The sequence below is a fragment of the Monodelphis domestica genome, chromosome 3 (assembly GCF_027887165.1).
Source record: "Monodelphis domestica isolate mMonDom1 chromosome 3, mMonDom1.pri, whole genome shotgun sequence".
NCBI classification, from domain to species: domain Eukaryota; kingdom Metazoa; phylum Chordata; class Mammalia; order Didelphimorphia; family Didelphidae; genus Monodelphis; species Monodelphis domestica.
The window spans coordinates 67,816,793-67,840,287 of record NC_077229.1 but is presented as its reverse complement, the minus strand read 5'-3'; the positions used below and the strand labels follow the sequence as shown (position 1 = coordinate 67,840,287).

General features: G+C 39.1%; 1 protein-coding gene and 1 pseudogene across 1 annotated transcript in view; both read left to right on the top strand.

Annotated features, from left to right (window-relative positions):
* Positions 1-7,714: 7,714 nt before the first annotated feature.
* LOC130458063 (mucin-16-like) overlaps positions 7,715-23,495 on the top strand; it is an 82,551-nt gene continuing 66,770 nt past the window's right edge. The window contains exons 1-3 of the mRNA XM_056820972.1: positions 7,715-7,874; positions 8,330-8,428; positions 9,942-10,055. Coding sequence (XP_056676950.1) covers positions 7,715-7,874; positions 8,330-8,428; positions 9,942-10,055 — 373 coding nt within the window. The remainder of the gene's footprint in view (positions 7,875-8,329; positions 8,429-9,941; positions 10,056-23,495) is intronic.
* Positions 18,304-21,846, top strand: LOC130457909 (cathepsin B-like; annotated as a pseudogene).

Genomic DNA, 23,495 nt, shown 5'->3' with positions numbered 1-23,495 from the left:
ATCTTTTGCCTTCCTGAATATCCTATTCCATAACACTCTATCCTTCAGTGTAGAAGCTGATAGATCCTGTGTAATCCCGATTTCAGTTTCATGGTATTTGAATTTTTTTTATGGCTGCTTACAGTATTTTCTTTTTAGCTTGGTGGCTCTTGAATTTATTACATTCTTGGAAATTGTCATTTGAGCATTTCTTTCTAGAAGTGATCTGTGAATTTTTTCAATTTCAATTTTATTTTTGTGTCTGAGGATATCTCACGAGTTTTCTTTGGTAATTTCTGGTAGTGTGACACCCTACACCAAAATAAACTCAGAATGGATGAATGAACTGAATATAAAGAAGGAAACTATAAGCAAATTAGGCAAACACAGAATAGTATACTTGTCAGATCTTTGGGAAAGGAAAGATGTTAAAACAAAGCAAAAGCTAGAAAAAAATCACAAAATGTAAAATCAATCATTTTGATTACATCAAATTAAAAAGCTTTTCTACAAACAAAACTAATGCATCCAAAATTAGAAGTGTAAAGATTAAAATTTGGGGAAGCTGAGGCAGGTAGAAATTAGTTTCTCTCTGCAAGGAGTATTATATTTTTAGAGTTTTATTGAAGATTAAGGATTAAAGAAAATACAGGATAAGAAAGCACGTGTCTAGGCCCGGCCTAGACACCCTCACCTACATTATGAAAAGAGCTGTGTCTGCTTGCAAGCAGAAACAGGAAAGGGCCACAAAAGCCTTTCCAATCAGGTTAAATACTCCTTCTCCATCTCTGCCCAGGTGAGAATTCAGTGACATTACAAAGCATCCTGGGGAAGTGGACCAAGGACCAATTCTTTGGATTGAAGTTCTGTATTCAAGTCCATTTTTACATTTCACCATTTGATTCTAATTGGGAAAGGTTTCCCCAAAAAGGATCATGAAAACATAATCAACTTAAAGATTACAATAATTTGAGAATGAGGAGAGGAACAAAACCAATAACTGCTGGACACATTGACAAAGAGCCAGTTAGGGGGCAGTCCCCTTTCTGGCATGAAAGTATACATACAAATAAATGTTCAATCAACTACACCCAAAGTTCATTTTTGTGCAGCTTGTGATCTGGAGGCTTCTTCTTTTTTTTTAAAATATATTTTATTTGATCATTTCCAAGCATTATTTGTTAAAGACATAGATCATTTTCTTTTCCTCTCCCCCACCCCCCATAGCCGACACGTAAGTCCACTGGGCATTAGATGTTTTCTTGATTTGAACCCATTGCTTTGTTATTAGTATTTGCATTAGAGTGTTCATTTAGAGTCTCTCCTCTGTCATGTCCCCTCAACCTCTGTATTCAGGCAGTTGCTTTTCCTCGGTGTTTCCACTCCCATAGTTTATCCTTTGCTTATGAATGGTGTTTTTTCTCCTGGATCCCTGCAAGTTGTTCAGGGACATTACACCGCCACTAATGGAGAAGTCCATTACGTTCGATTATACCACAGTGTATTAGTCTCTGTGTACAATGTTCTCCTGGTTCTGCTCCTCTCGCTCTGCATCACTTCCTGGAGGTTGTTCCAGTCTCCATGGAACTTCTCCACTTTATTATTCCTTTTAGCACAATAGTACTCCATCACCAACATATACCACAGTTTGTTCAGCCATTCCCCAATTGATGGGCATCCCCTAGTTTTCCAGTTTTTGGCCACCACAAAGAGCGCAGCTATGAATATTTTTGTACAAGTCTTTGTGTCCATTATCTCTTTGGGGTACAGACCCAGCAGTGCTATGGCTGGGTCAAAGGGTAGATAATCTTTTGTCGCCCTTTGGGCATAGTTCCAAATTGCCCTCCAGAATGGTTGGATCAGTTCACAACTCCACCAGCAATGAATTAATGTCCCTACTTTGCCACATCCCCTCCAGCATTCATTACTTTCCTTTGCTGTTATGTTAGCCAATCTGCTAGGTGTGAGGTGATACCTCAGAGTTGTTTTGATTTGCATCTCTCTGATTATAAGAGATGTAGAACGCTTCTTCATGTGCTTGTTAATAGTTTTGATTTCTTTATCTGAGAACTGCCTATCCATTTCCCTTGCCCATTTATCAATTGGAGAATGGCTTGATTTTTTGTACAATTGATTTAGCTCATTATAAATATGAGTAATTAAACCTTTGTCAGAGGTTTCTATGAAGATTTTTCCCCAATTTGTTGTTTCCCTTCTGATTTTAGTTAAATTGGTTTTGTTTGTACAAAAGCTTTTTAGTTTGATGTAGTCAAAATTATTTATTTTACATTTTGTGATTCTTTCTATATCTTGCTTGGTTTTAAAGCCTTTCCCCTCCCAAAGGTCTGACATGTATACTATTCTGTGTTTACCCAATTTACTTATGGTTTCCTTCTTTATGTTTAAGTCACTCACCCATTTTGAATTTATCTTGGTGTAGGGTGTGAGGTGTTGATCTATTCCTAGTCTCTCCTACACTGTCTTCCAATTTTCCCAGCAGTTTTTATCGAATAGTGGATTTTTGTCCCAAAAGCTGGGATCTTTGGGTTTATCGTATACTGTCTTGCTGAGGTCACTTTCCCCCAGTCTATTCCACTGATCTTTCTGTTTCTTAGCCAGTACCAAATTGTTTTGATGACTGCTGCTTTGTAATATAGTTTTAGGTCAGGGACTGCAAGGCCCACATCATATGTGTTTTTTTTTTTCATTATTTCCCTGGATATCCTTGATCTTTGGTTCTTCCAAATGAACTTTGTTATGTTTTTTTCTAAATCAGTGTAGAAGTATTTTGGTAGTTCAATGGGTATGGCACTAAATAGATAAATAAGTTTGGGTAGGATGGTCATTTTTATTATATTGGCTCGTCCTATTCATGAGCAGTTAATGTTTTTCCATTTGCTCAAGTCTAGTTTTAGTTGTGTGGTGAGTGTTTTGTAGTTGTGTTCATATAGTTCCTGTGTTTGTCTTGGGAGGTAGATTCCTAGGTATTTTATTTTGTCTAAGGTGATTTTGAATGGGATTTCTCTTTCTAGTTCTTGCTGCTGAGCTGTGTTGGAGATATATAGAAAAGCTGATGATTTGTGTGGGTTTATTTTGTATCCTGCAACTTTGCTAAAGTTGTTGATTATTTCAATTAGCTTTTTGGTTGAATCTCTAGGATTCTTTAAGTAGACCATCATGTCATCCGCAAAGAGTGATAACTTGGTCTCCTCTTTGCCTATTTTGATGCCTTCAATTCCTTTATCTTCTCTAATTGCTACTGCTAGTGTTTCTAGTACAATGTCAAATAGTAGAGGTGATAATGGGCATCCTTGTTTCACTCCTGATCTTATTGGGAATGCATCTAGTTTATCCCCATTGCAGATGATATTAGCTGTTGGTTTTAGATATATACTGTTTGTTATTTTTAGGAATGACCCTTCTATTCCTATGCTTTCTAGTGTTTTTAATAGGAATGGGTGTTGTATTTTATCAAAGGCTTTTTCTGCATCTATTGGGATAATCATGTGGTTCTTGCTAGTTTGCTTGTTGATGTGGTCAATTATGTGGATGGTTTTCCTAATGTTGAACCAGCCCTGCATCCCTTGTATGAATCCTACTTGATCATGGTGAATGATCCTTCTGATCACTTGCTGGACTCTTTTTTGCTAGTATCCTATTTAAGATTTTTGCATCTCTATTCATTAGGGTGATTGGCCTATAGTTTTCTCTCTCTGTTTTTGACCTGCCTGGTTTTGGAATCAGTACCATGTTTGTGTCGTAAAAGGAGTTTGGTAGAACTCCCTCTGTGCTTATTATGTCAAATAGTTTGTATAGTATTGGGATTAACTGTTCTCTGAATGTTTGATAGAATTCACAGGTGAATCCATCAGGCCCTGGGGATTTTTTCTTAGGAAGTTCTTTGATGGCTTGTTGGATTTCAATTTCTGATATGGGATTATTTAAGAATTCTATTTCCTCTTCTGTTAGTCTAGGCAGTTTGTACTTTTGTATATATTCATCCATTTCTCCTAAATTGGTGTATTTATTGCCATCTAATTGGGCAAAGTAATTTCTAATGATTGCCTTCATTTCATCTTCATCAGAGGTGCTGTCCCCCTTTTCATCTTTAATGCTGTGAATTTGCTTTTCTTCTTTCCTTTTTTTAATTAGATTGACCAGTACTTTGTCTATTTTGTTTGTTTTTTCAAAGTACCAGCTTCTTGTCTTATTTATTAAATAAATAGTTCTATCACTTTCGATTTTATTAATTTCTCCCTTAATTTTTAGGATTTCTAGTTTGGTTTTCTGCTGGGGGGTTTTAATTTGATTGCTTTCGAGTTTTTTCATTTGCATTTCCAATTGATTGATCTCTGCTCTCCCTTGTTTGTTAATATAAGCATTCAGGGATATGAATTTACCTCTGATTACCACTTTGGCTGCATCCCAAAAGGTTTGAAAGGATGTTTCGCCATTGTCATTTTCCTCGATGAAATTATTGTTTCTATGATTTCTTCTTTAACTAAACGGTTTTGGAGTATCATATTGTTTAATTTCCAATTGGTTTTAGATTTGGTTTTCCATGTACCATTACTAATCATTATTTTTATTGCCTTGTGATCTGAGAAGGCTGCATTCATTATTTCTGCTTTTCTGCATTTGTGTGCTATGTTTCTGTGACCTAATGTATGGTCAATTTTTGTGAATGTGCCATGTGGTGCTGAGAAGAAGGTGTATTCCTTTTTATCCCTATTTATTTTTCTCCATATGTCTATTAATTCTAATTTTTCTAAGATTTCATTCACTTCTTTTACCTCTTTCTTATTTATTTTTTGATTTGATTTATCTAAATTTGATAATGGTTTGTTTAAGTCTCCCACTAGTATGGTTTTATTGTCTATTTCTTCCTTCAATTCTCCTAGTTTCTCCATTAGAAATTTGGGTGCTATATTATTTGGTGCATACATGTTGATTAATGATATTTCCTCATTGTCTAGAGTCCCTTTTAACAAAATATAATTACCTTCCCTATCCCTTTTGACCAGGTCTATTTTTGCATTGGCTTTATCAGATATCATGATTACCACTCCTGCCTTCTTTCTATCAGTTGAGGCCCAGAAGGTCTTACTCCTTCCTTTAATTCTGACCTTGTGGGTGTCAACCCGCCTCATGTGTGTTTCTTGAAGACAACATATGGTAGGGTTTTGGATTCTAATCCATTCTGCTATTCGTCAACGTTTTATGGGTGAGTTCATCCCATTCACATTCAAAATTATGATTGTCATTTGTGGACTCCCTGGCATTTTGGTAGCCTTCCCTAATTCTAACCTTTTCTTCTTTGGCTCTACCTTTTAGTCCAGTGATTTACTTTGAATAAGTCCCCCTTGTCCCCTCCCTTGATGTTTCCCGTTTTAGTCCCTCCCTTTTCCCCCCTCCCCCTTTCTTTCCCTCCCTTTTTGTTCTCCCTCCCTCCCTCCCACCTTTGGTTTTCCCTTCTCCCTTCCCTTGTTGGGTATGATAGAATTCAAGATCCCAATGGATCTGGATGTTTTTCCCTCTCAGAGTTGATTTCCCTGAGATTGAGGTTTAAGTAACCCCCCCCTCTTCCTCTCCTTCTTATAGGAGTTTTCTTCCCCTCCCCTTCCCATGTGAATCTTTGTGTGAGAATGATTATTCTATTTGGTCTTTCTTTACCCCCTATTTATATATTACATTTTCCCCACATGTTGGTATACATAGATTGATATAAATGTATTCCTTATAGAAGAGAGTTTGAGTAAAAGAAGAAGATAACATTTTTCCCCTTTCCTTAATATTTACCTTTTCAGGTATTCCTTGCTCTTTGATTTTCGGTATCAAACTTTCCACAGAGCTCTGGTCTTTTCTTTGCAAAAAGTTGGAAATCTTCTATTTTGTTGAATGCCCATACTTTCCCTTGGAAGTATATAGTCAGTTTTGTTGGGTAGTTGATTCTTGGTTGGAGACCCAGCTCTCTTGCCTTTCTGAAGATCATGTTCCATGCCTTACGATCATTCAGAGTAGAACTTGCAAGGTCTTGTGTGACCCTGATTGGCATTCCTTTATATCTAAATTGTCTTTTTCTGGCTTCCTGTAGGATTTTTTCTTTTGTTTGATAGCTTTGGAATTTTGCAATTACATTCCTGGGAGTTGTCTTTTGGGGGTTTAGTGTAGAAGGTGTTCTGTGAGCTCTGTCAGTGGCTGTATTGCCCCTTGTTCTAGAATCTCTGGGCAATTTTATTTGATTATATCTTGTATCACCATATCGAGTTTGGTGTTTATTTCTGGCTTTTCTGGGAGTCCAATTATTCTTAAATTATCTCTTCTCCCTCTATTTTCCAGATCTATCACCTTGTCGGTGAGATATTTTATGTTCTCTTCTAATTTCTTGGTGTTTTCGCATTGCTTTATTAGTTCTTGCTTTAAAGCCTGGTTTTCTTTTACAGTTTGGTCAAACTGGTTTTGTAGATGCGTGAATTTCTTTTGCATTATTTCCCACTTTTCCTCCCAGAAGGCTTCCATCTTTTTGGTCATTTCTGATTCAAATTCTTTATGGGTTTGTGGAGAGTTTCCATTTCCTTTGGAAGATTCTGGAGCATTTTCTTGTAGGTCTTCTTCTATCTGCTCTTTATTTTGTATTTTGGCTCCATAGAATGTGTCCAAAGTCGCCCCTTTCTTCTTATTTTTCTTGGTATTTTGGGGCTTCTGTGCTTCTGTGGAGTTTGCCATCTCTGAATGTGGAGGATTAGCTTTTCTTATCTCTGTCTGGTGTTCAGAGGCTTTAGTCCTGGACAGATTGTCGGTTCTATGAGGTTTCCCTGGGTTAAATTGAGTATGCCTCACTGGAACTGGAGTGGAAGGGTTGGACCAGGAGGCCACACTCTCCCCTGGCTCTCTGGGTCGGGTTGCTTTCCGGAAGTTGCCTTCAGAATAGCTGGCCATGAGGCTGTTTCGTCGGCCTGGGGGGGACTGGCTTCGGCTTCCCAGAGCTCCGAGGGCAGGGACTTTCGCTGAGACTTGGATAGCAGGATCCAGCCCATGAGGCTGTCTTGCCCACCCTGAGGGTTGCTATTGTTTCAGACAAGCCTGCTCTCTGCAGCGGGAGCTCCGAGGGCAGTGACTTTCACTGAGACTTGGATAGCAGGATGCAGCCCGTGAGGCTGTCTTGCCCGCCCTGAGGGTTGCTGTTGTTTCAGACAAGCCTGGTCTCTGCGGTGGGGAGCTCCGAGGGCAGTGACTTTCACTGGGACTTGGATAGAAGGCCCTGAGGGTTGCTGTTGTTTCGACCCTGCTCTCTGCCGGGGGAGCTCCGAGGGCAGTTACTTTCACTGGGACTCGGATAGAAGGCCCTGAGGGTTGTTGTTCCGAGGACCCTGCTCTCTGAGCCCAGCAGGGCTGCGGCTTCCGGGAGCCTTGGACTCTTAGAAAGAGTTGAAGGTTTTGAGGGGAAGGCAATGAGTTAAGATTTGGACATGTTGAGGCTCAGATGTCTACAAGAAACCCAGTTCAAAATTTCCAAAAGGCAGTTTGTTAAATAGGAGTCATAAGACTGGAGGTCATGACAGATATTAAGGGATGGATGACCAGATTTGAGAATCATCAATATATAGATGATGGTTAAATCTTCTGAGTTTAGTAGAATATTGAGTGAAATCTCATAGAAGAAGAGAGGGGCCCAGCTCAAAGTCTTGTAGGTCACCTACATTAAGCATTTATGACCTAGATAAGAATCCAGCAAATGAGACCAAAGAGAGTAGTCATACAAGTTAAAGGAGAACCACGAGAGTTGTGTTATGAAAATGAAAGAGAATGGGTTGATGATATCAAAGACTGCAGAAAGCTTCAGAAGAATGAGGATGAAGAAAGGGCCATTAAGAGATTTTTGCAATTAAGAGATTGTTAACAACATTGGAGAGAGCAATTTCACTTGAGTGATGAGGTTGAAAACCAGACTGTAGTTAAAACGAGAGTAGAAAGAAGGAAAGTGGAAGCACCTTTTATAGAGAGCTTCCTCAAGGATTTCAGTCACTAATGGGAAGAGAGACAGGAGATGATAGCTCTCAGGGACAGGTGGATAAAAGGAAGGTTTTTTCCAGATGGGGAAGTAGGAAATCTGTCATTAGATTAGAAGAGTTTTTAAAAAAAATGAGAGAATGGGAATACTAGAGAGATTCTCTGTTCGATGAACGATGAAGAAAAGAGAGCAGATATTTTGGAGTTTCCTTCAAAATATAAGGGATATAATATATAAAATATAAAATATATATAAATATAATATATATATAAAATATAATCTTGTCCTTTCTACCCCCAGTCCTGTGTCTGAGATTTATGTTCTCATTTATTCTTCTAGCGAGTGAGATTGGTGTAGGGCCCTTCACCCATATCCGAGACCACGGATCAGCAAGAGACATGACATCAGTGACCAGTGAATCTACTGCAGGTGCCATGGGTAAGAAAATATTTCTTTTCTTTCTATTATACTGGTATTCATCCTTGCTCTGGGCCCTTGTTTTCCAGCTTTCAAATATGATATGGACTCATCTTCATAGTCCGAGAACAGGAAAGTTTGTGATTAGGTGGTAAGACCCGGCAACTTCCTGTGTCCCATTATTGTCTGCCCAGATGTCAGCCTTTGGATGAAGAGCTCATGGAGGATTTTGTCCATTTCTTGTGTTAGTTTGTGTGTATACATATAATTTACTATGATAAAAGTCAGCTACTGGAGGACAAGCTTTTCTATGCCCAGCACCTAAAACCCTGAATGGAGTAGCTGATTCTTAACAAATGATTACTGCTTCATTTTCCATTTAACCTGAGCAGGTATCCGTCAGGCAGTTTGTCTGAGCCTGGATCCCTATCTCATCTGAGGGCAAGATGACAGGACAGATCCATCTACATATCAGTCTCTTCTTATTTAATACTTTCTCATGGTGGCCATGCACCCTAGAGCAAAAGTAGATCCTAATTTCTGTCAGTCTTTTTGTTTTGCAAGTGCTTGTCAAGGACAAGGTGCTAACGTGAGGGGTTGGGGACTCGGGACGTTCAAAATCCTCACAGGCTCTGGGGAACTCTGTCCAAATGGCTCCAAACTCCCCCCCCCCCATAATGTCACCACAGGAGATGGACCCTCCCTGGGAACAGAACCTCACACTCCTATCCACGAATCTCTGAGCCCAGGGCCAGGCTCCTTTCCTGCCTTAAGTACTCCCACAGCCTGCACAAGCACAGCTTCCCTTGACACTGCTACTTCATTGGAGGACCCAGGGCCAGCCGGCCTGACTCCATAGACTGAGAGAAACGCACAGGCAACACCAACTCCAGCTATCACCCTGCCTCCAGCCAGCCCACAGGAAGTTTGCACAACAGCATCTCCCAGTCCTCCTGACACAACCACAGAGGGCAGCAGTGTCAAGGCAGGCACAGCCTCTGTTTCTGATCAAGTGCCTTCCACTTCCTGCCTCTTCCCAAATAAGCATATTTTAAATAAGCTTCCCAGGGAGGGAATTGGGTTGTGGCCTTGGAGGAAATGGGGAGTGTCTGTCCAGGGAGGGTCAGTTTGTGCCTTTCTAAGGAGAAGGGTCTTCCTCCCAGGTCCTTCCTGTCTATAGCCTTCCAATGGGCCACTGTAGGGACTTTTTCTTGGCTCCATATCTGTTGAATTAGTGTCATCTCTCCAGGCTTCCTCAACTCCATGCAAGGATAGTTTCACAATCCCTGTGCTAAAGCGATTCTCCTCTTCTTATTGATGGATTCTGATTCCACTAAATCAAACATATATGGAGGTTGTCCATCAGTGAGTCCATGCTTTGAAGGGGGAAACTTGGTTATTCATCCTGTGGAGAAAAGTCAGAGAAGCCATGTATTTTTGGTCTCAGCAGATAGTAACAACAATGTACTTTCCTTTGGGAGTCCTCTAATAATGACTTGACTGAGCTCTGGTCTCCCCTTCTCTCTTCCTGTAGGAGGTGATGCTGGTGTGGTGCCAGTCACACATGCCCAAGGCCATGAAGGACCAGGAAGCACAGGAGCACTGATGAGGAGCCCCCTGACCCCTGTGTCTACTGTTATTCCCACAGGTAAGTAGGTACCTCCTCTCTGTCTTTGTGTTGGAGGTTTATCCTTTTTAGGGCCTTGTTTCCCAGTCTTACAGAGGAAACATGAAATTATTTTAGAGATCAATCCTCAAGAACTCTTCTGAACCTCTGATTGCTTTCTTTGTACAGCCTGGAGAAGAGGAGTTTTAGAGGTAGGAGTGAGGTTCCCACTGCTAAGGTCTTTTATATAATCAACCATAGGTATAAAGTTGGAAGGAAACTTTGAAGTATCAGGTATTATGGATAGCCTCTCATTTTACTGATGTGGATACTGAGACCTGGAGAAGTAAAGTAATTATCTCAGGGTGACCGGATATGCCTGGAAGGGACCCTCAATAGCCATCTAGCTGGACCCCATCATTTTACATATGGGAAAAGTGAGGTGCAGAGAAGTTAAGTGACATGCCTCATGACACAAAAGTAGAAAGCATCAGAGGTGAGATTTGAACCCAGGACTCTATTATGCTGTAATTCAAGTTCAACAGGAAAAGTCAGCCCTGACACCTCACATTGAATGGCTTCCACTTTGGGGAAGGTTCCTTCTATGAACTCTCCAAGGGTAGAGATGTGTTTTTAAATTTTTATTTACATCTCCAGTATTTAGGATAGGGCTGAACACATAATAAACACTTAGTCGATGGCAACTAATTGATTGCTTTGATCTAATTTATGAGTAGATTTGTGAGATTCAGTTTATTAAAAAAATTTGTCTTCAAAATGTATCTTATACACCTACCAACTGAACTTGCCTATGGAGAAGTGAAGGGGAATGGAATGAGCAATTATGTAATGCCTACTATGTGCCAGGCACTGTGACTATTTTTATAGAAATAGTATCTCATTTGATTCACATAACAACCCTAAGTGTTGGGTTTTATAGTTAGCCCCATTTTTCAGATGAGAAAAACAGAGGCAAGCAATGACTGCTTGATTTTCCCAGGGTCATACAGCTAATGAGTTCTTAGGTCAAATTTGAACTCAGGTCTTCCTGACTCCAGGCTAAGCACTATCTCCACTATGCCACCTAATTACTTTTATGGTCCGAGCCACAGAGTTTCCGGTGTCAAGAGTCAGGAATGGAGACAGATCCAAAGGCTCTGCTCTTTAGCAGTGAACTTGGGGAAGGTGGATGATGCAGATATGGGCAGAACACTTTATTTCTATCAGCCTTGACTTGCCAAGAGGAAAAGAATGGTTCTAGGACCTTCCCTTTGAGGCATGATTTCATGACCACCTCCCTAATCTTAGCTTAATAATTCACTTGGACCTTTGGTGATTGATTGCACTTGGCCCACCCATTAAATGCTGAATCCAGTCATTTACCTCTAACTTTTGTCCTTTCTGAGACATTGTTCTTCAACCAGGGATGCTTCTTGGTCACGAGTTTATGGATTGATTCCTACACATTAGCTCTGTGATTCCTGTGAACTGGTCCTACTCTAGTATGGCCTCTGAGTGTTTCCACGAGCTTCTGTAGCCAGGAGATCCTAGAATTGGTCAGAGGTCAGAACTGAAAAACTGGACCTCTCTGATGTTATTGTCTCCACATGGCTCCTGGCAGCCCATCAGCCTGGTGGACAAGGTCATGTTTGGAGTTCTAGATATGATGGAGATGAAGATGAGGAGACAAGTGTCTCTAGATCAGCAGTTCTCAACTTCTCAATATGTAGCAATGAGAATACATAATGCATATCAGGTATTTGCATTCTGAATCATAACTGTAGCAAAATTATAGTTTTGAAGTAGCCACCAAAATAATTTTTGGATGACTGCAACATGAGGAATTGTATTACGGAGTCATGGCATTAGAAAGGTTGAGAACCACTGCTTTAGATAATCTTAGGTGAGGATTGGAGGGAGACCATCAAGCCATTTCCTGGATAAGAAACTTCAAGGAAGGGGAAGTGTGTCCCATGTACCATAAAATCCCTAAAGCATCCTTTTATTAAATTGTGACTGATATTCCCCTCTTAATTTATATTGCTCTTGTTTAATAATCCTTGTTCAGACACCTATTTCCACTAGAAAATCACCTATGTTATTAGAGAAGCTGTATGTCATTCAGCATTGCTGATGAGAAATCAAGCCATATCTGATTGGCATGTTGCTTAATAGTCTATGATGCTTTTCATCTTTTAAAAATTAACTTTAAAATAATTTAATTTAAAGATATGATATTTTCCTAATTAAACCTAGTAACCATTTTCAATATATGTTTTCTGAAATTATTAGGTCCAAATTTTCTCCCCCCTTCCCTTCTGTCCCCCTCTTGGAGAGATGGTAAGTAATTTGAAATGGATTATACATGTATTATCATGTAAAACATAATTCCATATTCGTCATTTTTATAAGAGAACACTCATATAAAACCAGAGCCACATAAACTGTACATAAAATAATGTGAAAGGGAATATGCTTTGATCTGCAACTGACTCCCACATTTCTTTCTCTAGAGGTGTAAAACATTCTTGGTCAAAAGTCCTTCAGAGCTGTCCCAGATTGCTCTCTTTCTGAGAGTAGCTACAACTTTCACAGTTGATCAAATGCAGATCAAAGCATCTCCCCTTTAAATTCCATTCAAAATTATTCATGTTATATCTTATAATAGTTTCTGTTTCTTGTTTCTTCTTGTTGTAAGGTGCTGTCCAGCAGCCCTTACAAGAAAGGAAAGATAGAGGATTGACCCTTGGGGGAAGGGCTGAAGCCCAGGGGATGGATAAGAATGGAGGCAGACACCAATACAATATTACCAATGAGCAAGCTGCACAGATCAAGCTCCAGCTACCTAACTTCAAAGGACATGAGGCAGTTAGATAACCTTAAATCAACAACACGGGAATTAGGAATGAGTATTGAGATCAGCTGAGAGAAAAGCCACTGATCCCTTAGAGCCCATGCTCTAAGTAGGGACCACTCTGGCTAGAGGATAGGAGATTAAGAAGGAAAGGTGTTTCACAGAGATAGAGGAAATTCCATGAGAAAGCTGTTCTTAGCCAGAGGCTAAGCTCCAGGAAGGAGAGGGACAGGTGAAGAAGATAATAAGGGCTGTTTCTCTGTCAGATGCTTGTATTTATTACCATTGTGATGCAAAGGGACTTAATACATATTAATGAAGACACAGTGGATTGCCATTGGTTCAGTTGTAAATTACCCCAAGGCAGAGGCATGGATTGTCTCAGTCAGGTGAGCACAAAGAATCCTGAGTTTGTGCCTAAACCTTAGGAATGCTGGGATCAAAGGTCAATGCCTTTCTTGCCATGGGCAGGTCTGAGCATGCTCTTTCCTAAGACAATCCTTACAGATTAATTATTTCCCTTGTGTATACACAGGTGTGGATTGTTACACTTGTCATGGTTATTGTTTGCCTAGTAATTATTGATCTGAAGAGAGCTGTTAAAGAGAGATGAGTGAGGAAAGGTAGTAGTCAAGGTGGAATGGCTCTTGTTGTACTCTCTCACTCTCTTCTCCTGGTCTATGATAGCTGAGGAATATCTCTTGGAAATGGTGATCCTGGGTGATGTGCTGGTTGTAAATCTTGAAATCTCTCAGACTTGTTAATGTTAAAAATTTCCCCATCAGGGAATTCTTAATTGGAACAAATTCCCTACTGAGAAACATTCTCCATTTTGACGTGAGAACTCGCCAGGATCAGAAATGGGAGGACTTCTACTCCAACTGTATTTAAGGCTGCTTTAGGGGAGAAAACTCCTTGCTAAACAATGAAAGTACTTGGACCCATGCTTATAATAATGCAAGGAGTTCTTTGAGCCAGGCCTGTTTTTAGAATTGATACAATGGGATGCTAGGTACCTAAAAGGGTTGGGCAAGTTTTCTCTTGATGAGATTAGTTGACTCAGCTGTGTTTTCTCTGGTTCAGACTTACTGATGAGATTAGTCGACAGAGCAGCATTTTGTTCTGATTCAGACTTACTGAGGAGATTGGTCAACTTAGCAGGAATTTAGATGGGCAGTCCTTTGGAAAGCATCTACAGTGATTGGTAGATGTAGGGACTTAGGGGAGGTGACATGGGAGAAAAACCCCTATATAAGAAAAAGCAGAATCTCTTGAGGATATATCATTTTGGAGAAATCCTTTTGGAGGATCTCTGATGAGGATCGCTTGGGAAGAATCTCTTGAGAGAGGCTCTGGAGAAGGGAAGCTCTTGGAGGACCATCTCTAAGGAGATCTGGCTGGAGCTCCTCTTAGGGGACTCTGTCCCTCTGGAGGCTCTGGAGAGAGGCCCTTTGGAATTCTCTCTGGTGAAGTCAGCTGAGATGGAGCTGGCCTGGTGTCACTAGAATCCTTCCTTAGACAGACCTTGTGGTGAGTGTTAAAGGACTGACTGACTGATCTTTCTCTCTTAAGACTCAGGTCTAGGCCATGTTGGCTTAAGGCCCTTCATACTTATTTCCTTTTTCTCTCTTTCTTTGATTACTCATTGTATTATTAATTAAAATCTCTGTAAACCCAGTTGACTCGGGTATTTGAATAAATTGGGAATATATTCCCTGGTGACCACCTTATAGTTGATTTAAAACAGGACACTGTAGGAAAACATATTTTGAGCAGTCATAATGTTTTTCCTTGTCTCTCCACATTTTAAATGCCACAGTTTAAGGCTACAACTTATTTTAAATCTCACATGGTATAAGTAAGTTAGGGGAAGGTTTCCCATATTGAGTGATAAGAGGGTTACCCCAGAATTAATAAACACAGTCTTTTAGAATTGTAAGCCTCTCCTCAGTTCATGACTCAGTGGGTAGTCCTGATCAGAATTTTTTTTTTTTGCAATGGCTGTTCACTAACCTCTGTGAATTAGCTTCCTCAAAGATCCTTGAATAAATCCCTTTCTTCCAATTTGACTGTGGCTTAAATTGGTTTAATAAATACAAGATATCTGGAAGTGGGCAGTTCAGGTGGAGATTAGTGGTGTCCCTATATCTAAAGCCTAAGTGTTCCTTCTTTCTGGATACCTTGGGCAAACCAGAAATTCACCTCCCCTTCCCAGTGTCTCCTTAAGATAAACTTCATCTTGGGATGAAGGCAAGATAAGGCAGGTGCTATTAGACTGTGGGGTACTGTTGAGTCTGAGGCCTCTACAGGTCCAATGGGATCTGAATCTCTCTTCCACTGTCAGGCAGGTATAAATTTCTTACTCCTGGCTATCTTTTAGCTGGCTGTTGGCTGATCACCAGCAAGGCAAGAAAACCTCTTCTCACCTCAAGATCAAGTCTCAAAACCCACCTTTTTTCACTGGCATTCTTCCCCATCCCTGTTCTACAGCCATGTTACTCTGCTTCCAACAGTCTTTACCCATCAATCATGTCCTCTTCAACATTCCATTTCTCATCCTCTTTGCACATTACTCTTACAGTCTTAAATTCTTCCCTTCTTCATAGATCTGGAAGATAAACTATTCTATGTTCCCCAAATTTAGTTATGGTATCACTCATTATATATAAATCACATACTCATTTTGATCTTATCTTGCTATAGGGTATAAGATATTGGTCAATACCTAGTTCCTGCCATAAACTTTAATTTATAACAATCATTTTTAGTTATAAGTAGAAAATTTTTTTCAATTTTTCATATTAATTTTATTTTAAAAATATTTCTCTGTTTACGTATTTCATTTTCTTTCCTTCCCCTCTTCCTTCCCCCATCCCAAATCTAATAAGCACTTCCACTGGGTTATATAGATGTTATCACTGATACCACTTCCATATTATTCATTTTTGGAATAGAATACTCTTTTAAAATACAAACCTCCAATTGTATATCTATATAAACAAATGATTGTCATTTGTTTTTCTTCTGGGTTTCTACTCCCACAGTTCTTTCTCTCGATGTAGAGGGGAATTGGGATTGTCTTGTAATAGCAAAGTCCATTATATTGGATTGTTTCACAATGTTTCATTTTCTGTGTATAATGTTCTTTTGGTTCTGTTCACTTCACTCTGCATCAGTTCCTGGAGTTCTTCTACAGTTCCTGGAGTTCTTCTTTGATATAGAATTCCTTTGGTTCATCATTCCTTACAGTCCAGTGTAGTATTCTATCACCATCATAAACCACAATTTGTTCAGCGATTCCCCAATTGAAGGTCACGTTACCCCCCCCATTTTACAATTATTTGCCACCACAAAGAGCACAACTATGAATACTTTTGCACAAATATTTTTCATTATTATCTCTTTAGGGTACGATTCTAGTAGTGGTATTGCTAGATCACAGGGTATGCATTTTTTTGAAGCTCTTTGGGCATAGTTCCAAATTGTCTTCTAGAATGATTTGATCAATTCACAACTCTACCAGTAGTGCATTAATTTCCCAATTTTGCCACATCCCCTCCAACATTTATTATTTTCCTTTACTGTTATATTTGCCAATCTGTTAGGTATGATGTGGTACCTCATTTTTGATTTGCATTTCTCTAATTATGTGGGATTTTAAACACTATTCCGTGTATTTATTGATAGTTTTGACTTTTTTTTTTATCTTAAATCTATCTGCGTCACTTGACCATTTGTCAATTGGGGAATGACTTGTTTTTTTTTCTTTTTTTACAATTGACTTAGCTCCTCATAACGTTAAGAAATTAGGCCTTTGTCAGAGAATTTTGTTGTAAAATTTCCCCCAAATTTATAGCTTCCCTTCCAATTTTGGTTGGATTGATTTTATTTGTACAAAATCTTTTAAATTTAAAGTAATCAAGATTATTCATTCTATATTTTGCCATGTTCTCTATCTTTTGCTTGGTCTTAAATTCAATTTCCCACAGATCTAACAGATATACTATTCTGTGTTCACCTAATTTACTTATAATTTCCTTCTTTATGGAAATTATCCTGTTATAGGGTATGAGATATTCATCTCACACTAATCTGTCTCATACTGTTTTCCAATTTCCCCAGCACTTTTAACAAATAGTGTATTATTGTCTCAAAAGCTGGGATCATTGGGTTCATCAAAAACTATCTTCCTGAGGCCATTTACCCCAAGACTATGCCATTGATCCCCCTTCTATCTCTTAAGCAGTATGTAATAAGTAAAATAGTGGAAGACTTAAATTGTGGCAGATAAAAAAGTGTTTGGCTTAAATTGTGACCACAGAAATTATGGTTTCAAGAGTGTCTTGTTTTTAAATCAAATATAAGGTGGTCGCCAGGGAAAAATTCCCAATTATTAAATATACCCAAGTCAGCTGGGTTCTATAGAGATTTTAATTCATACAAATGAGGAATTAAAGAAAGGGGGAGAGAGAGAAAAAGGAAATAATGGGAAAAGATAGGGCAGCCCAGGCCAGCCCAGGCCCAAGCCCTAAGAGAGAGATCAGTCAGTCTTTTATCCACTCACCACAAGATTTGTCCATCCAAAGATTCTAGTGTTCAGAGAGACACCAGTTCAGTTTTGGCCAGCTGCCATCTCCAGAGAGAGAATCTCTGAGACTCTGAGACTCACCCAAGACTAAGAGAATTTTCTCTTATGTCACCTCCCCTAAGTTCTCACATCTACCAATCACAGTAGACATTTTCCAAAGGATAGACAATTCTTAATTCACACCTAAGAAGGTTTGAACTTTTGATTAAGTTCACACCTGAAAAACCACCGAGTAAGTTTCTCACCTCTTTGCTCCTTGTAAATTCACAAGTTGCCTGACCTTTATAGGTACTTAGCACCCTTTTGTATTAGATCTAAAAATAGGCACAGATTAAGAACTTTTGCTTTACTATAAGTATGGGTTTAAGTATTTTTCATTTTTCAGCAAGGAGTTTCTTCTCCTAAAGCAGGCTTAAGTAGGGGTGGAGTAGAGGTTTCACATTCCTGATCTAAGTTCCTTCATTATTTAAAATGAGGAATGGTCTTAACCAAACCTTATGAAGTAGGGTCTGAGAATTTTTAAGGTTCACAAGTACTATACTTGATGATCACCACTTTATAATACAGTTTAAGATCTGATACTGCTAGGACTCCATCCTTCACATTTTTTTCATTCATTCCCTTAATATTGTTGATCTTTTGTTTTTACAAATGAACTTCGTTATCATTTTTTCTAATATTATATATTTTTGATAGATTGATAGCTATGGCACTGAATAAGTAAATTAGTTTTGATGGAATAGTCGTTTTATTATATTATCTTATCCTACCCTTGAACAATTAATATTTTTGCAATTGTTTAGATCTAGTTTTAATTGTATATAAAGTGTCTTTTAGTTGTTTTTGTTTAATTCTTGAGTTTGTCTTGGCATATAGATTCCCAAATATTTTACATTATCTAGAGTGATTTTTAATAGAATTTCTCTTTCTAATTCTTGCTGATGAATTTTTTTGGATATAAAAAGAAATGATGATGATTCATGTGCTTTATTTTGTTTCCTGAAACTTTGCTAAAATTATCATTTCCACCAGGTTTTTAATTGATTTTCTTGGGTTCTCTAAGTATACCATCATATCATTTGCAAAGAGTGATAGTTTAGTTTTATCACAGCCTACAACTTTTGATTTCTTTTTTTCTCCTCTAATTGATGCAGTTAGCACTTTCTAGTATGGTATTAAATAATGGTAGTAATGATGGGCATCCTTGCTTCACTCCTAAATTTATTGGGAAGGCTCATAACTTATCCCAATTTCAGATGATACCTGTTGGTGGTTAGAAACAAATACTGTTTATTATTTTGAGGAAAGCCCCTTCTCTTCCTTTATGTCCTACTGGCTTTTTTAGTAGTAATAGGTATTGTATTTTGTCAAAGACTTTTCTGAATGGATTGGGATACTGATGTGATTTTGTGTGCTGTGTTTTAACATAAGTGCTTTGAGTTCATGTGGACAAAAAATTCTGAGTAGGCATCCTAGCACCAGGTCTGTATCTTTGGTAATTAGCATTGCTGTCTCTTCCACACCCCAACTCATGGCTGAGCACCTGCAGCTATGGGATCTACTTGGCCAGAATAATAAACTACAGGTCAGTGATGTTGTCCCAAACACTGTGTCAAAACACCTGAAGCTACCCTTATGTTCATACACAGAGTAATTAGGTTTTGCATACTGATACCCACTATAATACCCAGTGTTAAACCCATTTTAAAAATCAAAGTCTCCATAACCATTGAACCCATCAAATCTGTTGCCTTGCTTTCTCACATTATAATTTCTTGAATTGTCTAAAAACCTATCCCCTAAAATGACTGAGTTTCATTAAGTGACCAGGTTTATTACAAAATAGCAGTGAGGGGTTTGTCTACATTCTCTAGAATTTATAATATGCTATTCTAGGTGCTCTGTAATACTCTTAAGTGCAGCCACTGCTCAATCTTGCACTTCATTAGTTTTTAATTTAAGTATCAGATCTTTGATTTCTTTTGCTAAATTATCTAGGATATTATTCTTTATCTCAGCTTGTCTATCTTTGTTATCCTGAAAAATGTCAGAAGCTACACACCTAAGTTTATCCAGTCCCATCTCATCCCAATTTGGACAGTTGCTTATATGGTTTACATCTTTATCCAATTCATTTCTCAGCAGAATCTATCACCTTGTTCAGGAAAGTAGATGGGGTCTTTCATATGTCTTGTCTCAATCTTTCAAACTTTGACCACAACTCTGGTCTCTTTGAATTATCCTTCATCGTCTGGATAATGGCCTCTCTAGCAGTAATTAAATTTTTGTAACCCACAAAAGAATTATCTTCCCAATGGGGGTCCTGGGAAAACCAGTCAGCTAAACTAGGATTCCTATGTATATCCCCAATGATTTTCTGTTTTTCCCTTTTTGATAACAATTCATCCATTAACATGTCAAAGTCCAGATAGGTTGGATCTTTACTTTCTTCTTAAATTGTTTTACCATGGCCATTGGTTTTTCATCATAGCTTGGGTTAGGGTTATTGATGATATGATGATTTAAAAGACTCTAAATATGCTTGGGTAAATCTCTTGTGAACTCTTATATTGAGGATCCCAATCTCTGCGGTTATCATTGGCACCTCCCTGAGTGGAAACATAAGGGCAGGATTGTTTTCTAATGCTTGAGTTTCTTGTCCCATTTGGTTACCTCAATTTCTGTCTAATTCCATTGCCCCTGTGTCTTAGCCAACTAGTTATATTACATTTTAATTCTTTTCCTCTTGGTCTCCAGATAATTAACCCTCGGTTTAAGCCCACTGTTTTCTAATTTTGTCTCATTCATGACTTTTCAATAGTTACAGATGGATAAGAGAACTTTCAGCATCATAACCATGGATACTAGCATTAATATTCCAAAGGGTAGATAGGATATAACCTAAAGGACCATAAGAGTCAAAACTGTCATCAAAAATCCATATGCCAACATCCCTTGGATATATAGAGGGATGGTAGACTTAAGAAGAGTCCAGGAATAAATCCAATGTTAAAACAATTCAGCCACGTGTTGCTTAATGAGGCTGCCCTGCAAACTGCTTCATTTAACACAGTTGCTGGCTGGCTGACTTTTGCCTTTTGGTGCCACCTAAGGTTCAGTTCACTGAAACTGCAGGTACCAGACAAACAGCTTCAATCTTTCTCCTTCTCCAAAACTGTTATCCAGCAAAGCAGATTTACAAGCTTCTTCTTAGATAGGACTCCTCTTTATGAGGAAAGTAGAAACCCTCTTCAAATGGGTTTCAGAGGTCTCTTCCAGTGAGGTGCGGTGGTGTGGTCTAGTTGTTTTCTGAGAGCTTCTGAGCGGCATTGGAAGGAAGGGTAAATTAGGAGTCCGTTCCTCAAAATGTGGCGGTTCTTGGCCACCCTGTGTTGCCTGGTCGTACTGACCAGTGCCAAGAGCAGATTATCCTTTCCTCCTCTATCAGATGAAATGGTCAACCACATCAACAAGCTCAACACTGCATGGCAGGCTGCGCACAACTTCCTTAATGCAGACATGAGCTACATAAAGAAACTCTGTGGTACCTTCATGGGTGGAGCCAAGCTACTACCTTAGAGAATGATAATGGCTGATAATATGAAGCTACCAGAAAACTTTGATGCCTGGGAACAATGGCCAAACTGCCCTACTATCAAGGAAATAAGAGACCAGGGTTCCTGTGGATCTTGCTGGGCATTTGGAGCTGTGGAAGCTATTTCTGACAGGATCTGTGTACACAGTAATGGAAATGCTAATGTAGAAGTGTCTGCTGAGGATCTCCTTAGCTGCTGTGGATCTGAATGTGGGGATGGCTGTAATGGCGGTTTTCCTGCTGGAGCTTGGACCTTCTGGACTAAGTAAGGCCTTGTATCTGGTGGTCTCTATGATTCCCATGTGGGCTGCTGACCTTATTCCATCCCTCCATGTGAGCACCATGTGAATGGCTCCCATTCTGCCTGTACTGGAGAAGAGGGTGACACCCCCACGTGCAGGAAGAAGTGTGAAGAGGGCTATTCTACTCAGTACAAGTATGACAAAAACTACAGATCAACCCCCTATAGGGTACCTTCAAGTGAGCAGGAGATCATGGCTGAGATCTACAAGAATGGCCCTGTGGAGGGAGCTTTTAGTGTGTATGAAGACTTCCTACACTACAAGTCTGGAGTATACCAGCACATTGCTGGAGAGATGCTTGGAGGTCACGCCATTCAAATCCTGGCTGGGGTGTGGAAAATGGAATCCGTTACTGGCTGGCTGCCAACTCCTGGAATATTGACTGGGGTGTTAATGGCTTCCTTAAATTCCTCCGTGGAAAGAATCACTGTGGGATAGAATCTGAAATTGTGGCTGGAATTCCCAGAACGGATCAATATTGAAAGAAGATGTAACCTGCTGCTATTTGTCTAACTATCAATAGCCCTTTGTGACTTTTAATCTTTCAAAAAAGAAAAAAAATCTTGGGAATGAAGAAGGTGAATGTGGGCAAATGAATACTTTTAAAAGACTTAAGTTTGGAGAGATACTCTTTTATTTATCTTTTGTTTAAAAAGGAAGTTTAAGGAGAGGATTTAGATAAATCATTGGGCTTTGAAAATTTGGTTGAGCTGAATTCTTGTGGGGTCAGCCAGCTCCATTGATAATAACATAGATGAATATTTCTTGATCTGACTCCAATTAATAATGCATGCCATTTCAGTTTAAGTAACTCTGTGAATAGCACATAGCACTGCTGGTAAACAGGCTGTGTAATACACTTGAGACCCAGGATGCTTTCTTTTAAAAAGGCCTTTTTTCCAGGGGTGTCTCCCAATTCCTGTTATCTTGACTCCTACAATTCCCCTCAACATTCATCCTTTAGGAACCTGAAGTCCAGGAACCAACAATGATTGAAGGAGTTGGGGGAGGAGTGTTTTCTCCCACAGGAATAGGGATGGGTTTTTTGTTTTGTTTTTTTTTAATATTTTGACTTAGGAAGGAGGCAAAGAAATTCTCAGAAATTGACTTGGCTCCCACTTGTTAGGGGTAGAGGGAGGTAGAGTTGTGGGATGTGCCACAAAATGTTAGAATCCTATTTTGTCCCAGTTCTCACTGGTAAAAATCCTATACTATGCTTACTTCTCCTTAGTGCCACTCCACTTTTAGTGCCAGTTAGCCTGAAGCTATTAAAGCTTTGCAGTATTGCACATGCCCTTGGGTCTTTTCTGTGGTGATAAAAAAAAATAGATTTCTCTATTTTTGTTTAATGTACCTTGATTGATCATACAAAAGAGTAGCCAGGATCCCTTTTACTCAATAGAAACCTGTGCCTGTGGTTTGAAAAGAAAAGCAGTAATCCCTCTTCTGATGTTCTTGGGGGACAGTCGAGAAGGAGCAGGATTATGGTTCTGTCCACAGGAGAAACAAGATTTTGTTGTTCTTGGGAAATCACTGCTTTACCCTATCATGCAATTTAATCTCAGTGTTGATTTTAGTGACTAAATGGAATCCAGGACCCTTGTGCCAATAAAAGATTTCTCCTAAAAAAGCCAAAAAAAAAAAGAAGTCTCTTCCCTTTCACCAGCCGAGGGTAAAGTCAGAGAGGCCTGTCTCCAACAGCAGTCAAAGAAAGCAAGCTCAGTAACTGAAACCCAGTGAGTGAGTGACCCAGTCAGAGACCCAGTGAGAGGACATCACCAACTGACAGAACTTTTCTTGTGTTCTTTCTTGTAAATTCTGGTCTCACAAACTGCTTGTCCCCTCAGAGATCTCTTTATCAAATATCTTATTTAATCAACATGTTCATCAATATTCTGTTTTCCTTAGTATATTTTTATTAATTAGTTCATCCCATTCACATTCAGCATCCTAATTACTGTATTTCCCACCATCTTATTATTCCCTTTAGATGCTGCTCTATTCCCTTTCACTCTGATCCTCTGCTTTATGTTATATAGTTCTCACATTCTCAATCCCTTCCCTTTCCTCTCAGTGTAATCATCTCTTTCACCCCCTAATTTTTTGTACATTTCCTATCATACATACATATCATTTCATATCA